Genomic DNA, 18,764 nt, shown 5'->3' with positions numbered 1-18,764 from the left:
AGTACAAAAATGTGGATAGAGATTCTCTTTGGATCTCACTGTCCGAAGCCTAAAGAGCAGGAAATTCAGATCACTCAAATTGAATTCAACGGTCTTTATTAATTCATTCCGCTGACTCATCTCACACCAACTAAGACATGTCTCTCATTTTCTCTTTGTTGAATGATCTGGATTTCTTGCTTTATAGGTTTAGACAATGAAGTCCGGAGATGATCCAAATTCCAAATTTTTTTCGTCTTGTTAGCCTATTCTTAGAAGAAAAACAATTAAAATGTAATTCATTTTATTAAAAGTTTACTTGTTATTTGAGAGCTATTTTGCATAAATTTTCCTCAAAACGTGTCATTAATTATGCATATTCGTAAAAATACCCAAAACTTGGATAGCAGGTTATTCTTGAGCAGAATAGTAAAACAAACCGACCCATATTCTCATTCAGCTTCATCCCCCACCCCAACCCGAAGCTTTCCCAGTTTATTACTTTTGCCCAGAAAAAAGCTCATCAATTGAACTCGTTCGTTTCTGAAAGAGATGAAGAAAACCAACCTGTTTGTTTCAATCCTTCTCTTCTTATCCTTCAGCATACTCCAAGTCTCCTCCCTTACGCAGACAAACCAGGTACTTCAATATCTTTATATATATGTATGTATGTATGTATGCATATGATCCATTTTTTTTACTTGTTTAGATGTTGGGTTTTGCTGGGAAGCTTCGATTTTCTGTATTGGATTGTGGGTTTTGTAAAGTAATAATTTTTATCCGATCAAAGTTTGGTTTTTGATGGTGAGAACTTTACGCAGAGTAGCAAGATATACGAATTGTGTTTCTATTTAGATTAAAAGGTTCGAAATTCAACAAATAAACGCAAAGGTTTTGATCAGAAGCGGTTTTAGAGCTTCACCCTAACTTGAATTTACCTTTAATTCGAGTTTCAAAACGTCTCGACTTTTGAATGGTCGTGTGAGGCCAGTTCGTCGCGGCATTGTTCTCACCCCACACCCAAGTTTGAATCCTCCACCTTGTGGATTAGAATAGTTTAAAATATCGTCGTGTCAAAATAAATTATGCTTGTGTTATTGGAATCATATCGTAAATTGTGCATATGATACTCAATTTTACTTTTTTTGTGAATTTAATTATGTATTTTGTTCTTGGACCTTCCAAGCTAATGTTATTTTCTTCATCCCTTGATCCAGGATTTTGAAAAATCTGAATCTTCAAGGTAATATGGCTTAAATCTTTGGATTAATTTGGCAACCTTTCATATCCAAGTGGGAATGTAGTATTTCTTTCTTTTGGTTCGCGTTATATACTTGGTACGTGTTTCTTTATGTTAGAACTCTTGAACAAGGGCAAGAGCATGCTCATGAAGTGCACTGTTCCAGAGACAGAAGCAGGGCAGCTTGGCAAATTATTGAGAAGGTATGGGCAAAACGTTGAGTGCTTTTACAAAATCGTGTCATGCATAATAGTCTACTTAAGGCTACTTCTAATTTGTGTTTTGTAGTATTTGATGCCATTTGTGGAACACGAGCACTATGAGATTCCAAGTAACTGTCGACTTCATCCCGACAATGATCTATTTAGAGATCAGGAAGAGCACAAGATTCATTTGGATATAAACGAATGGCAGTGCGGATACTGTAAGAAAAGCTTCCGTGCTGAAATGTTTCTTGATCAACATTTTGACAACAGACACTACAATCTTCTGAATGTAGTATGTGGACTGTATTTTCTTGCTTTAATATGTTAGGAATTAGGAACACTTGTCCAATTAGTGCAAGAAGCAATTTCATTTTCAGCTGGCCCTCTTTGCGTTTGTTATCCTCTGTTATATTTATATTTTGTTCTTCTAGTTGATAAACCTCAAATTATCTCTATTCAGCTTATCTGCAAATGAAAGAACTTTTCTTTTAAAAGCGTGTGCATTTAGTCCATGTTGATCAGTTCCCTGTTGTGTTGGGGTTTCATAAACGTGCTTTCGAAAAAATAATTAAGCAAATTTAAAGTTATCATTTTAGTTTTAGGCTTGTAGCATGACGCAATAAATTAGATCATAAAACTATTTCTTAAAAAATGACAAAGAACAATTACATGGCTTAAACTTCTCTAAAAGATCGCATTGTATAGCACAGATAAAGAAATATCCATGTGATAATCTTTCCTTTCTTAAGATCTGTATTTTGTACCTTGGTACTCCCGGGAAGGGTAGTTAGCATCTGGAGTTGTTTCAAAGTCTGAAGAACTATTCTGCGTCTGCTTCAAGCATACTTGCATGATACATCAATACATGATTATAAATTTATTTGATCTCTATCTTTTCTACTATATGTTTAATCGTACGTATGAATTTTGTTTCTGTTATATGGTTTCTCTTTTGCTCTTTGAAAAAAATTTGATGAATGCAGAGTGGTAGCAAGTGCTTAGCTGATTTATGTGGAGCTTTACATTGCAATGCTGTGATGAATACCAAGTCAAGCAAAACCAAATGCAATCCTGCAGCTGTTGCACGGAATCACCACCTATGTGAGGTTGCTTTAAGGCACTATAATTGTTTGTATTGTTGATTCTTATACATTACCTTGTTTAATCCTTTTTACTTTTTCCCCTTTAATAATGCAGGGTCTTGCCAATAGCTGTTTTCCGATTAATCAAAGTCCTTCAGCCCGCCGTCTTAATGGTATTTCTTTTTGCTCGTGTTAATACAATTTCAGATAGGTTATAGTTTGTTATACTTGTGCTTACACTTTGATTTGTTGGTAGAGTTTTTCTTGCACCAATTTTGTCACGCTCATACTTGCTCAGGGAAACGGAAACTTTTTCCTAGGGGAGGAAAGGTAAGGTCTCAGACTCTTATTGCAGTAGATTTTTCTATAAAGAATGAACTGTGCCATAGTTTCAATCTTCTGGCTTATTTTCCATTGCAGTTTTGCAAGGATTGTCTGTCATTTTTTATCTGTATTTTTCCTTCTTTTTTGAAGATTTTTGCGTCATGGAGGATATGTTGTCACATTGTTTTGTTTTTGCAGAAACATATAAGTGTCTTCTACCTGGCTATCTCCATACTGACTTTGATGCTGCTCCCTATTTTCTATCTGATAGTGTTTTTGCACCAAAGGTATCACTTTTTCGGACACTTAAAATTCACATTTGGATTCGTTGCAAGATTTTCCTAATTTGTTTGCAATTTGCAGAGAGATGAGGAAAGGAACCCAAGAGCTTAGGCGCATTTCAAAAGTTGGGCAGAAAACAAAACCCTCGTAGTCGCTGGTAAGCTATACACAAGTTCATTTATAGACAGTTCATACCACCATGAAAAATGCGTAAGCAAATCACAAAGTGCAATTCAAATTTCTAATTTCTAATTCTATATGTTTCATATGTTAAATTCAGGGACTTGGAGTCGTTGAAATGAGCATCTAGGATTTCAGGCGCAAGCTTGCCGTTCAACATATTTTCTTGTAGATCTGCATGCTATACGTCACACAGAGGAGTATGTTGCACACGAATGATGCAAGAAAGCCAAATTCTTGATCATCGTCTTCAAAGTTGCTCCAGACATGGCGTATCATTCCCTTAATAAAGGCACTGGTGGATGACGAAAGTAGAAATATTTGCTAACAATCTATTTCTTCCATACACCTGTAATTCAACGTCTATAGTTTGTTATAGTTCATCGTCTAAACTTGTAATTCGGCCTCATGTTTTGAAGTTTTGTGGAACATTGAATTTCTTACATTTGAAGATTTTTCTTAATTTATAAGAGAACAAGTACTTTGTTTCTGGTTGGTTGAGCAAACGAAAAACAGAGGGAAAAGCTTTTGCCATGATATTTGATTACGAATGTAAAATGTTACAAGCCTTCCTTTTACGACTCATGTTTCAATCAACCTCAACACATTCTTCTCTGCAATGACTCCACCTTGCCGGGAACTTGAACATGTTAGTTTCTTGAATATGTTGAATCGACCTCAACATATTCGGTGGCGTATAGTAACGATCCCTTCACCAAACTCACTTGCAGGGCGAAGTTTGAGTGCCATTGATTGTTTGATTTTTGAAGAAGAAAGGGAAGGAGATTGATAGCAGGAAGCAAGGAAAGGCTGAGAGTGCAAGAGAGTCCGGAAATTCAGAGAATAAGAATTGCTGGAAGTGTTGGCCAAGGAATTTAAATGGAGGTTAGTTAACGAGCAGTTAGTTAACGTTGAGGATCATGGGTTAGTGCAAGGGTTTATTCAAAAACAGCTGAATAAATGGTGCAAGTTCCGAGTTAAAGCATGTTGTTTAATCATTATTAAACAAATTGCAGTTAAGCAAATTGCAGTTAACCAACATGTTTATGTGTTGGTCAATTATTAGATGGCGATATATCTGATATCCAGTTAAGAAAATTGCATTTTAAATCATAAATGAATGGTTAATCTTCTTGCTCGTTAGTGTGGATTAATTCTTTTGGTTCGACTTAAAATGGCATGACATGATTTATATGTTGTATTAGTTGTGAGGGGTTTTTTCATCTTGCTCATAAGTGTTGAAAATTTTCTCATGAAAGTAATTGATATGGTATATGAATCAATGTAAAAAAAAACATGTTAATTCATCTTGCTCGTAGGTGTTGAATTAATTATGTTTTATGAAGTTTTGTTTGCAATTGCAGTAGAAGTTTGCATTAAAGAGGACCTGAGATGATAAAAGTTGAGACATATTCATGTAATTAAAGTTCATCTCTGCAATCATAATTTGACGGTGTTTCACGTGGATGAGGATTTTAGCATGTGTGATTATGAAGGTTTTGGGTTGTGTCAACCTTACAACCTTGTTAGTTCCATGTTGAAAGACTTATTTGACAGAAACTTGTATCAAGGATAGGATGTTATCACAACTACATGGCCATTAAAGTGATATTAATTTCTAATTTCAAGTATAAACATAAATATTATATGTGAAGACCAGTGGGAAAATGTTGGATTTATTCCGATGTAAATCAACCTTAAATGGTCTACAACATATAATAGGAATGTAATGTTGGAGATTAATATAGATATTGTGATTTGATTTCCTAAAGATATCAATATTATATTAGGTGTCTTGTAATAAAGTAAGATTGATGGAATCCTTGATTTTATGTGATTATGATACCTAACTGATAGAATAAAAAGGTGGGATTTGGGATTCCTTTATGGACGGAACCTTAATACCTTAGTCAGTATAAATACTAAGGTCCTTGCAAACCCTAGATATACAACAAATGCTTCCCATAAAGTAGTTGTATCCGGCTAGGTGCTTTGTAGAAAACTTTGGTGTTGTCGCATCCTATATCATTCCGCTTGGTATCCAATGGCTATTGCTTCATGATTAGGCCAGCCAACTTCTTGTTTGTGTTTAAATTATATAGCCACAAAAAGTTTACAAGTACCACCCATTAAGATGAACTCAACCTGAAAACACAAATTTAGTACTAGTTATAAGGCAACAACTATGCATATTACTCTATCATGGAATTCTACAAACCCGAAAATACATTCTTTAAGCTCTAAACATAGAAGAGGCCAAACCTTGTCTACAATGTGACCCAATCTCTTCAGCTGGTATGCCTCTTGATGTAAGGTAAACTACTTTTCGGAGTCATTCGCAGGGTTTGCAATTGCTTGGACAAGTGTCGCCCACTTTCAAAATCCGAGACGTAAAATTATTGAGATTCCATCTCGAAAAATTATTGACAATCCATAACATAAAATTGTTGAGGTAATTTAATTTAAGTAACCATAGTAATTCAATTAAAATAATAAATTATGTTTGGCCCTATGACCCTCTGGTCCTCTCGGTTGGAGATGATTTTTTGTCACATGGTTATGTTTGGCCTACGACACTTTAGCCCCTCGGTTGGAGGTGGTAAGAAAAAATGGCTTGACATAGTTAATTAAAATATTAATTTCTTGGAGGGCTATAGGGCCAAAGAGAGTTTTCTGGCCCTCCTTCGGTTGAAGATGGGTTGAACTATCCTGCTTCTAGCTTGGACATATGGGTTGTATCTAAACACACAAAACCACAAGATTAACTACCATATTAACTTCACTAATCCAATTTTAAACACCAATTCCTTCAAATAATCTCTTCATTACAACGCTCTAAATTTCATGGTGAAAAATCAATCAAGCCGAAAAATATAAAATTTGAAACGAATCATGGATAAATAAAACTTGAATTCCCTATCAGGTGTTCGTTAAAATGCGTCAAGGAACTAGAGAAAGCCATACCTTGCTCAAATTGCGCGCATGCTAGTAGGCTCGTATCTAGTGTAAGACTGAGTGCTGTACTCGAAGTCCGAATCGAGACAGCCGGGGTAGTACACGTAAATATTTCTAGTGGTGGCGATGTGGGGGCACCGATGAGACTTCGACATCACGGCCATGAAGGCAATGCCCGAAGCGGTTCGGACTGGTTTGGCCCAGAGCTTGGGGAGAACAGCCTCGCGTTCCGACTTCGGTAGAGCTGCAATCATTTCGACCAGCTTCGGCGCACGTGAGAGGCCGTTCTTGCGGCACGCGGTGGTCTTGAGGGCGTTTAGGTCGACGTTTTGGCCCTTCCGGGAGAGGTCGACCATAGAGCTGATGATTTCGATGATGGCTCGGACCCGGGCCTCTTCTTCGGACAGTCCATGGGCCTTGAATCAGCCCCGACCCCGTCGGGTTGCTTTCTGGCGGGCTCGGATACTGGCAGAAAGCTTTTAATCCAGCTGTAAGAAACTGCACACATGTTAAAATTTGAATAAAAGTATCACCAGCTGACGTGGTAATATCGTACCATCTAATAATTTCTCAAGTAATAATCATAGTGAGCTAAAACATCCATAAAAAATTTGCTTCTCTAAAACAATATATATTTGAAAACTTGATAAAAAAACAATAAATATTGAAAATGAAAAATGGTTCATAATCATTGGTTTAGTTAGAATTGGTCTCATCAGTGACAGATTTAGTTCCAAACCAATATTATTACATCAAAATACACACAAGCAAACAATAATATAAGTTCCTGTTACACAAACAGAATCTTGGGCATTATTCTTATTAGTGACATATTCAATTTCAAACCAATATTATTACATCAAAACACACGTAAGCAATCAATAATATAAGTTTCAGTTACACAAATAGAATCTTGGGCATTATTCAATTTCACAAAGGGCAAATAAGAAACCAAGATCGACCAATGTTTGCAACTTCACACAACACACAAACTACGGACGGATTCTTCCTTGCAGGGTGAATGACTCAACACGTATATAGTTAGCTCTGTTATTATAACGAAAGTTGACATTCACCGCAAAATCAACTGGCACAAAGGAGAACTCACTGCAGTCTCACAAGTGCTTCTGATGCTTGATTCTACAAAAAGGATATTACAAAACAAAAGAAACACAGTTACCGAATAAAATCTCAATGCATGCATATTTTATGTCTTTGCAGACTTCTGTATAAGATTGGACATGCAAATTATAAGGGAAAATGATTTTTACACTCCGATGCACTACTTCCTCCCTTTCGTAGCCTAACAATTGAATAAATAAAAAACACTAACGAACAAAAACAAGAGGAGTGCACAAGAAAAAAAAAAAAAAAAGGAGTATGAAAATCATCAACCTTTTAACTTTCTAACGTAATATTTCAAATGATTATGTTGCGGAATTTTTTTTTTATACAAAAATACTACTTTTATCATATTTTTCAAACCACATTTGTTCCATATCTCTAATAGAAATGAGATCCACATATGTCGATGAGTCCTACCTCTGTAAAAGAAGTGGTACAAATGTGATACAAAAAATATGGTAAGTCTAGCATTAATCAAATTTTTATATAAGGATAAAAGTGTGCATACCTTTTACGAGAGTGAATGCCAGAAAAGCTTTCATGACACCACATATTTTCTCTCTCATAAAACAGGTGGATTTCAGGAATATGTTGTACCTTTGGATGATCCATGCCTCCTTTTACGGAATCTATAAGTTGCGTTGGAACAAAATCCAGATTCAAGCGTTCTACGTTAGCAAGGAACTCAATGCCCTGCGGCAATGCCTTTAACTCCGGGCAGTTCCCAATGTGTAAGACCTGGAGATTTGGCATCGCCCCTTTCTCTATAGCTATACTATTCAATACCGGGAAGCTGCCAAACACCAAATGCTTAAGCTTTATGAAGCCTCTGGAGAAACACAATTTTTCGCCAACATATGCATTAAATAGCTCAAGCCATTCAAGATTCGGCAATGCTTGAATGTGAGGTAGCACATCTTCTTCAAGTCTAGACCAATTTAGATACATACGTGTCACGTTATGGAGTGAACCAAACCAAGGAGGTACCTTTTCTAGTTTTCCGGTCAAATTAACATTTTGAAGGTCTGGAGGAGGCGAAGGTAGTGCATTAACTCGAAGAAACTCCTCTTCATCACTTGCCATTAAATACAAATGGTGAAGGAGCTTTAACCTTTGAAGGGAGTCACATAGTTCCATCTCGTCACTTGCTTTCACATTTGTAATACCGAGGGTTCTAAGTTGGGTCATATTCCTGATGCCTTTAACAATCTTTCCTTCTGATTCAACAGAATGCAAAACTTGCAGTTTCTGTAATTTACTTAGATCGGATGCTGCTTTTGTCCCTTTGAGATACACAAAACCATAAAGATCATCAGTGCAATGATCCATGTTTAGATGGCGTAGGTTTACTAACTTGGAGATTGCTTTCGGAAGTGCCTTTATCTTACTGTCACGGATATTCAAGGTTTGAAGGTTGCGAAGCCGTCCGATGGATTCTGGAAGCTCCTCAATTAAAGTTCCCCTCAAACTTAAATATCTTAAGTTGAACAAGTACACTAGTTCATCTGGAAATGTATCAATTGGAGCATCCTCCAAATCTAGAACTCTCAACAACTTGAATCCAGAAGGCAATTTCTTTAACGCGCCAAAGACAAGAAAGGAGCGAAGCTCTGACATACCTGTGCAAGAATTAATTTCTCTTTCAGTTGTTTGAATTGACAATCGGCGGATTTCAGCTTTATCTACTATTTCTCTGCCAACATATGTAGCACCAAACTTTTCCTTTTTTGCTGTCGACAAAGCAAGCTCACGCACAAGATCATGCATTTTACATGCTCTTAGTCCTCCAGCTTCATTCATTTCAACTTGTAGCATGCTACGAACAATAAGTTCCACAAGATAGCCTTCTGCAACTTCTTCTGGTGTGACCCCATCAATTGGTTCAACAAGCCCTTCAGCTATCCACAACTTGATCAACCTTTTTCTTCTGATGAGATAATCTTCTGGGAAAAGGGCACAATATAGGAAACAGGGCTTCAACCGGTTCGGCAAATTGTTGAAACTAAGCAACAAGATGCTGCTCATTGGTTCTAGCATATGATGGTTAGTCAAGTGCCAATTTAAGCTGTTATATACGCTTCTCCATTCCGATGATGACCTCTTGGAAGACATTAGACCACCTAAAGTTACCAAAGCCAGAGGTAGACCTTCACACTTTTCCACAAGTTTCCACGCTAAGGATTCAAGCTCTGGTGGACAAGATTTATTATCGTAAGTTGAGAATGCTTTCCTGCTAAAGAGCTCCCAAGCTTCATCGTTTTCCAAGGGTTCAATTTCAAAAGGACGACTTTCAACTTCAAAAGAATAGAAAGCTATGCCTTTCTTTCGAGTTGTAAGCATGATTCGACTTCCATGATGTCTATTAAGAAGTGGTATCCTTATTTCTTGCCAAAGTTTAATATCCCACACGTCATCCAATACAACTAGGTACCTTTTAGGTTTCAAGTATGTCGACAACATCTCTAACAATTCTTTATAACTCATGGAATTCAAATGTGCAGGCACCTCTTCCTTTCTTCCTTCATGGAATTGCTTGATCAGATTTTTGAATAAGTCTTCGATCATGTAAGTTTGAGAAACAGTGATCCATGCATAACAGTCAAAATGTCGCTTTATGTTTACGTTGTTGAAGGTATTGGCAACAATAGTTGTCTTGCCTGATCCTCCCATCCCGACCACAGACACAACCATTTCATTTTCCTCTCCATTCATCAACAATCCCATTAACGTTTGCTTCTTGTCTTCAATCCCGATTAGTTCGTCTTCCATAATATAAAGAGAAGACTCGGCTTTGTTCTTCACCCATCTGGGAACACTATCCGAAACTGTTCCTTCTATTGTAGAGACACCATATCTCTCATTCCTCTCTGGAATGGCTTCCTCTCTGGAATGGCTTTGATCTTTTTTGTGATTTTCTGTAATTTTTTGGCTATTCCATGCCTAAACCAAAGATTCTTTGGAAAGTAAATGGTTTTGTGGAGCCATTTTGCAAATGGAGCCGCAGTTTGCCGGTCATATATGTGATACAGGAACTCATCAATGACATTTTCCGCATCGCAGGTCAAATCTCTGACGCTTGTAACCCACGTTTTCTCTCCTTCTGTTCGTAGTTCCTTGTCGTTAGCATCTATTAAGAAAGATTTCATGCTTATGAGCTCCAGCTTAAGCTCATCAACTTCATCTCGAACTGCCGCTACGGAAGATGCTTCGTTCTCAAGAATGGCCGCAATTTTCCCAATCAATAGTGATGCAGCTGACTCCATTTTGGCCTTCGATACTTGGTATGCAATCTATCTACAGAATAGACAAGTTTCAAAACAACAGAAAAAGAAAAAAGAAAGCAATGGATAACTTTTTGTATTTTACAACTATGTGCTTAGTTTTCAAAATGAAACCACAAACCAAAAGAAATCAAGATCTAAATAAGGTACATTGTCTAGTACTCAAGAAATTTAAATTTCTGTTCTTAGCTTCCATTTAGTTTAACGAAGGGCCTAACTTAGTCCAAAAACTACTTTCTCGAGTCTTTTTTCCAAGAACACAGAATTAAAGAATTTGGTTCAAGAATATGTTTGATAATATTCGATCTCGTTCAATCTAATTCTTCCACCAAATGTCTTGGTTTTTTTGTCAGTGTCAAGGATAACAAAAAGTCCCAATTCTTTGTAGGTGGCAGTTGACAAGTTCCACAAAATTGTTGTTAAGTGAAAGTGCACACGTCGAAAAGAAGATGGCAGATTGAACTCTACACAAAGGCCTAAAAATATTTTGCACGACCCGTTAATTGGATAGGAAACGATATGAAAATAATAGGTTTTGGGTTAACACGTTATTTATAGTTCTGAAAATCCCCACCTACCACCGTCTAGGAGCTACGCGGTTGTCCGCCGCCCAAATTAATTCCTAAGTATTTGAAAATTAAGAAAGGGCGTCTAGACCTACCTAGGCGTCCGCCTAGACCCGTCGAAGTCATGACTCTCACTTACATAGAAAATAAATAACTTTTAGGTTGCATTTTATTTTTTCAATAAATTGTAATAGACTTGTTGAACACTTTCATTTTGCATTTTATTTTTTAATAAATTGTAATAGACTTGTTGACTACTTGGATGAGCACTCATTATGATACACCCCTATCCGAAATGTCCACCTGGACAACCGAATCAAGCTATACAGGCCGATTCCTAGAAGGTGACAAAGCCATAAAGTGATAATGATGTGGAAAGTGTGGACTAATTTAAAAATAGAGTAACTAATTCTAGAGTGTCCATGTGAGGGGCGTTGAACCCTTTTCACACAAATAATGTCAGAGCATAACTAAATTTAGTAAAAGATAGAGTAAGAACATTTATATCGAAAGGAGAAATCCTCCTACATGTCAACTCTAGCCAACAATCCTCGTCGTCACACAAGCTCTGACACTAAAATCTTGGAGGGGCAAAAAATAAGGATGAGTAGGACTATAAAAAGTTTTGAAAACGTGCAACACCCTTGCTGTAAAACAAGCATAAGTCACAGCTCATTAATATGTAGCCACATAAGTCTATTGTAGAGATATTCTGACAATGGAACAGGCTGGGCGTAGATTTTACATTGTAGTACTACATCACATAAAGCTGGCGCTAAGCACATCACTACGAGTCCAAAATCTAACCTAGGGATAGGCTAACACCTAACTTTGGATCCAAAGCGAATATCAATAGTACACATGAACATACATGTGAAGCTGGTCCTAGACCCAGGACAATACAAATAACTAAGAGACACTGTGCAAACATGTAATAATGAACAGATAAGATGTAAGGATGTCATGTCACAAGTTTATGCTTACGAATACTATTATAAAATTGAAGTATACGAAAAGTCTATTTGTAAAACTAAACATGACATGTCACATATATGCACAAACAATTATCGAAGAAAACCATATACTAGGTTGCAGGGACACTCCAACATGCCCCCAACACGCCCCCAACATGGGTTTGACATGGTCAAGACACGGTAAAGGCATTTTTGTAAATTTGAAAAATAGTTTGAGTGAGTTTTGGAAACATTGAAACATTTGGGGCAATTTAGAAATACAAAAACTAAAGCCTAAAGGCAACCTGACCTAACCTAACTTGATTCTCTAATTTGCGCCTTCCCTCCACTTCTCTTCTCCCACTCTTCCTCTCTTTCGAAGCAACCTATGCAGCCCCTTCTTTACGGACAAGGATTGTCTGCCCTTCCACTTTCGGTGCCCTCCTGTTTTGTGTGGTCACGGTTAAGCCACGTCAATATTTTATATTATTTTTATTATAAAGATAATAAGACAAAAATGAATAGTAATATAAAATGTTGAGATGACTTAACCGTGACCACATAAACAAAAAGACCCAGAAGGCAGACAATCCTTGTCCCTTCTCTACAGCCTCTACTCCAGTTGCGTTCTATTTTAATTGGAGGTGAGTGGTTGATGTTCCACTCACCCTCTTTATTTATAAATGATGTTAGGCTTATTTTTAAAATTTGTTATTGGGCATAAATATATCTTTCTTGTTTTACTTATTATACTTGTTATTATGTTTGTGTTATTTTAGTTAATATGTATGACGAATTCACTGATGAACATAATTATTTTATTTTATTATTTTTTAATTTTTTTTAAAATGGCACAATTGGTAGCAAATTACGATTATCTACCCTTTTCGTGTTACATTTTAATATGTCCTAATCGTGTCCGTATCCTATTTTTTAAGATTTATCGTGTCGCTGTATTGTCGTATAACGTGTCGCCTTGTCCATGTCCGTGCCCATGTTTGTGAAACTTAGACCATACATACATACATATATATATAATACTCAGAAAAACCAAAAAACCCACTCATAGTCCATTCGTCGAGTCAAAACCGCCTTGCAGGTTTTTGGAAGTCCTTGAGATACGCTTCACCCAATTACGAAACCACTTATGTAAATATTAATTACGATCGTAAATTCAAATATTGTACAAAGTACGGTCATTGAAGAAAATATATTAAAATAATTGAATTTAGGAAAACGGAGGGCGATTTGAACTCGGCACGTTGAAAAGCTTAAGGAGGGACCCTGGGTTCCTTCACGCACCGCTGTACACACTGCCACAGGGCGGCGACTTGGGAAGTCAGTCCCTCACCGGAATATTCTCGGATTCGAATAGAGCTCAGAGTAACTCGGGTCGAAGTCACGCTTAAGAGCTCTGCTCTCATTTCTGGCCTTGGTGGCTAGTAAAACCTTCCATGGTGGCGAGGTTGGTAACGCCAGCCGTAAAAAATGGGGAATGATGGTGGTGTTCCTGCTGCGTTTCTGTGCAGCGTGCGTAGAGATAAGGTCGACAGAGAGTGTGAGAGAGAGATGAGAGGTTTGGTGATCTGGTGGGGTGGCCGTTCTCTGGTGCTCGGCTTCTCTGTAAACACAGAGAAGGGAGCGATGACGAGAGTTGAGAGAGAGAGCTAGACAGTGAGGGAGATAGAGAATTAAGGCAGATGAATGAGAATGAGAGAGTTTGAGTGTTTTAAGAGAATGAGCATGACATTGAAAGAGTGTGAGAGAGAGATGAGAGGTTTGGTGGTCTGGTGGGGTGGCCGTTCTCTGGTGCTCGGCTTCTCTGTAAACACAGGGAATGGAGAGATGACGAGAGTTGAGAGAGAGATTAAGGCGGATGAATGAGAATGAGAGCAGCCACATCATTTAATAGGGTTCATATTATAATATTTTTAACGTATAAAAAATTATACTTTTGTCACGTGGCAGCCACGTCAGCATTTAATAGACCAATAGATGAAAAATCTAACGGATGTTTTATTTTGAAATAAAATAGTATGTGAGGTATGAAAGTGAAATGTTTTAAAGATATTGTATGGGGTTGTAATAGACCTCAACTTGAGAGTGTATTATGTAATTTACCCTTAAATAATTGGTAATGCATAGATAAGAGTAGAATTACAATAATGCCCTTGATGTTCTGAGTTTCATAAAATCTTCGTCGTAACTTAAACGTAGTGACGAGCATTACGAGAATATGTGTGTGCATGTCTTTGGTCAACCCTAAAAAATAATTAATTATGCATGATGCCTAATTAAATAAATACTAACGGAGACGAGCCTACTTGCTTGCTTAAAGAAATCAACGAATAGGTTCTCAATATTAGAGTTTGCAGCCTACAATATTGACAATCCATTGTTATCTCGATAAACAAGCCATGGATTCGTGAGGGTGCAAAATTAATATTTTGCTCCTAATTTGGGAAATTTCCATAAATTGTTCGATTTACACTTCGCTCATGCTCATGTGTTTGTAAAGACACGTACTATCTAGAAAGACGTGAAAAGGGACAAAGAGTGACAAGGACCCAAATTTCCACTTAGCCCCTAAGGGAAGTTTTTGTAATTTTCCAATGTCAGAGAGTAAAATATGTTTAAATTTGGGACAGGATGTGACACATTATATGCTTGTTTCCTATATTTTTAATATGTTCTAATATTTTATAATTTATATGTCATTTTATTTTTGCAATTTATGTACATACAATTATGTATGTTTTTAAGTATAAGTAAACATTTATTTATATGTTATATAATAAATTTAGGTAATATTATTCGTACTCCAAAAATCTAGTTGTGTACTTTTCATAAAAGTGGTTTTTTTTTTTTTTTTTTTTTTTTTTTTTGAAAGTTTAGACTCTAGAGTGTACAATTAGATTTTTACTACCAATAACAATTCCCTAAATTTAAGTAAAATTAAAAAAAAAAAAACCACCTGGGCCAAAGGCTAGCCCCCCTCCCCTAGCCCGTCTAGACGCCTTTGTTTGCCACCCGATTAGAGTTTAGCGTGATTCGTTAACGATGCGGGTCATTATCGGGTAGCCCGTTAAGAACCTGATAAGATATGGTTTCCCATATCTAGATATTTGGTATATTAAATTCTTGCATGGCCTATTAACTGAACATGAAATGACACGACCGTTTAACGAATTTAATAGTTATCAGGTCATCTGCTAAGAATTCGTTAAGACAACATGTTTGACACAACACGACCTATTAAGATAATGGGTATAACATAAAACCAAAATAAAAAACATGATAAACATGACCCATTTGCTTGCTTTTATTATAAATAAAACGCCAAATAATATTGATTAGACTTGCAACCAAATTCAACTTAACGGTCAATAACTTACCCCTTTTTATGCTAGCAAATATTGTTGAAGCCGAAATCGAAATTGAAATCTTGTTTTCAAGGCTGAATACTCGAACCTAAGTGACATATATAATAAGAAACAACAAGTGAAACAAAAAATCAGATACAGCTCATAAGCAATACTTTTTTCCAGATAATTTCTAGAAGGATATTGCATATGGCAATAAGAGTGCAGAATAACATACTTGGGGGCACTTGGAAGCTCACAAAAAGAGTTGCAATGATACTCCCTTGTCAATGAACTCAATGAAAATATCAAATATGAGACGAAGACACTAAAGTTCACTCTCAAAAATATGTCTGTACCCCTTCACGTCAATCTCACAAACATTTTATTCATTTTCATTTGATCACGACGGTGAAGCAAGTAAAATGCAAAAACCCACATTAAAATTAAGAATAATCAAGCTCAAACTGGTGACCACGACGAAAAGCAAGTGAAAAATACAAAAACTCACGTTAAAGTTAAGAATAATCATGCTCAAACTGATAACCACAACTTAGAAGCAAGTTAAAATACCAAAACTCACATTCCAAGTTAGGAATAAGCAGGCTCAAACTAATGATTCCTACCAAGAAAAAGATTATAACTTTTGACCTTTACCCATACTTTTTGACAAAGACCAATACTTTTGGAAACCGTGAAACTGAAACCACGTAGGATGGGACTTGGATCCTCTCCTGAGTCCAAGTCCTGTAGGATGTACTTTGCAAGCTGACAATAATTAACGAGGTGGGGTCGGGGTCCTATTAAATTTAAAAATTCGAATTTAAACTCTTATAGTATATTTTGTTAGTAAATTTAATCCAAAAATGATTTTGTCGTTAACGATCTATTAATACAAGGGTAAAATTGTACTTTGATATTTTTACTGGAATTTTGGTTTAACTGCTATCTGAGTTTTCAATTTCTGATCGGTTAGAATTCTATTAGAGTTGGCAAGCAACAGGAATGGATTCTTACTGTGTGGCTTTGAAAAACACCCATTTGAGAAGACCAAATGGTTTCTGCAGTGGTGATTCTGGGTTTTTGGGGGAGAGGGTTAGAGGGAGTTTCAATAACAGGCTTTGGGCTAATCAGTTGAGAACTGACAAGTGGAAGGTGATACTTGGAGCTGTTCTTGCTGTTCTTAACTCAAAAGATGCCGAAGTTGTCGTAAGTTAATCCTTTCTTACGTTCGATTGCCCATTTGATAATTTTTGAGATGAATAAGTAATTTGCATGATCACTGCCATTTGTGTATGTTAATATTTGTTATTTCGTTAACTTTATATGTATGATGAATTATGAAAAATGTTTTCTTAATCATGGGTTCGGTCTCAGACTCTGCAAATGCCATCGTTACCTAGGCGGAGAGTAGACCCGAAAAATGTAGCTTCGATTATATTATGACTAGGAAGAAGAATTGCACATGTCAAAGTACAATTTTATCTATGTATTAACATATAGTTAACAGAAAAATCATTTTTGGATTAAATTTGCTAACGGAGTACACCACAGGTTTAAATCCGAGTTTTTTTAGCACGGGGCTATCTTCCGAATACTTTATAACCACATGGATCATTTATCCGACTCGACAAAAAAAAAAAAAGGAAAAAAGAAAAGAAAAAGAAAGCTCTTATTTTACATCCCAAGGTTTTAGAAAATCACTCAAGCACACTGGAATTACATTACAAAAGTTTATGATAAATGTTAAAGATACTATTTTAAAAATAGAATTCTTTAGGGACAATCCAACACATTATGATTTTAGCATAATTCTCTTATTACGTTATAAAATACTATGAAAAAAGATGATGTGACGGAAAGTTCATGAGAAGTCCTACTTTAAGAGAGTTTCTTTAACATTTTTAAATTTACACTTAAAAAAAAAAAATCAACTATTTATCAAGTCTCTATTTCAACACCGGTAAAATCAAGTACTTTTCAAGTCTCTAATTCAATACCTGTCATGGATAAGCTACTAGTTCAATAAGGTAATAATCACAATGCATTTAATTCATCGGGAGCAATAATAGTACATGAATGTAATGATTGCTCTTCATTCTATAATGTTAATCCAGCTAACAGATAACTAAATTTCTCTTTTCATTAGTCTTTTTTTTTTAACTCTCAGTCTGCAATTTTGAAACACAATTTGGTCATTTTATCGGACTTTAACTGAAAGGGCTTCGCTCCCTTATTTCGTGACTTTGGGCTGAACATAGATCTTGGTGCTTCGAGAGTCTCTTGACTGCTTTTAGTTTCATGTTTCTATGAATCTCATACTTTCCTAATTGTCGACTCCAATGAATGATCATAGTTATTCATTTGCATTGATACTTTTCAATAATTTTAGTATGCATGACACATTTATCGTTCATAATAATTCTATATCAATATCCAAATAACATTTCCAACCAATAATTTTCTTCGAGGAATATCAACTGAGAAAAGAAGGCTATGTCTTATTTTCGTGTTGTGAACATGATTCGACTTCCAAGCTTCTACGAAAGTGGTATTCTTATTCCTTCCCAAATTTTAGACTCCAAGTAGCTCAACGTCTTTACCAATTCTTTAATTCGTGGAATTCAAACGTTTAGGGATCTATTCCTTTCTTCCTTGATCAAATTTCTTGACCGCTCTTTCAGATGTCTTCAATCACATAGGTGGTCATTTTATTTTGTTTTTTGTTTTTTTATTAAAAAGTGAGGTTAGTTTTATAAAATAAAATAAAAAAAAAAAGTTACAAAAATCGGACAATGGTTGGGCAATTTCTCCGAACGTGGGCATTTTTTTTTTATATCTGATGTATAATAATAATAATAATAATTATAATTTTATCTTTATATTGTAAATATTATGTATTAAAAGTAAGGTTAAAATAGAAAAAATAGGGTTATGATTGTCATTTTGAAAAAGATGTTGATTAAGCCTCTTTGCATAATAATATTACTAGTATATGTGCGTGTGAACATTTGTTTTTAAAATGGAAGGAGGGAGGAAGATAGAGAACGTGGGAGTGGAGAGAGAGGGGAGAGAGCTTTTTTTTTTTTTTTTTTTAAAATTTTAGAGATATGCGTGTGTGGGTGAGGCTTTACAAAAAAATAGCAATATTTGGTTTGTTTGATTGTATTAATGGCCATATTTCTTTTTTATATTCAGTTTTGATTAAAGGGATAGAATGTTAATTTTA

General features: G+C 35.9%; 1 protein-coding gene and 2 pseudogenes across 1 annotated transcript; 1 reads left to right on the top strand and 2 right to left on the bottom strand.

Annotated features, from left to right (window-relative positions):
* The first annotated feature begins 403 nt into the window (after window positions 1–403).
* On the top strand, window positions 404–3,783 carry LOC137711374 (uncharacterized). The gene is made up of 10 exons (XM_068450608.1): window positions 404–618; window positions 1,197–1,222; window positions 1,338–1,422; window positions 1,508–1,717; window positions 2,409–2,531; window positions 2,623–2,680; window positions 2,764–2,837; window positions 3,030–3,118; window positions 3,195–3,270; window positions 3,394–3,783. The coding sequence occupies exons 1-9, from the start codon at window positions 532–534 to the stop codon at window positions 3,262–3,264; spliced, it is 822 nt and encodes a 273-aa protein (XP_068306709.1). The 5' UTR covers window positions 404–531; the 3' UTR covers window positions 3,265–3,270; window positions 3,394–3,783.
* A 1,604-nt stretch (window positions 3,784–5,387) lies between these two features.
* LOC137710161 (elongator complex protein 3-like) lies at window positions 5,388–6,756 on the bottom strand (annotated as a pseudogene).
* Window positions 6,757–7,363: 607 nt separating this feature from the next.
* On the bottom strand, window positions 7,364–10,636 carry LOC137709738 (disease resistance protein RPM1-like; annotated as a pseudogene).
* Window positions 10,637–18,764: the final 8,128 nt, after the last annotated feature.

The sequence above is a fragment of the Pyrus communis genome, chromosome 12 (genome assembly GCF_963583255.1).
Source record: "Pyrus communis chromosome 12, drPyrComm1.1, whole genome shotgun sequence".
Taxonomy (NCBI): Eukaryota; Viridiplantae; Streptophyta; class Magnoliopsida; order Rosales; family Rosaceae; genus Pyrus; species Pyrus communis.
The sequence above is the reverse complement of the archived record's forward strand: the minus strand, read 5'-3'. Positions and strand labels throughout refer to the sequence as shown.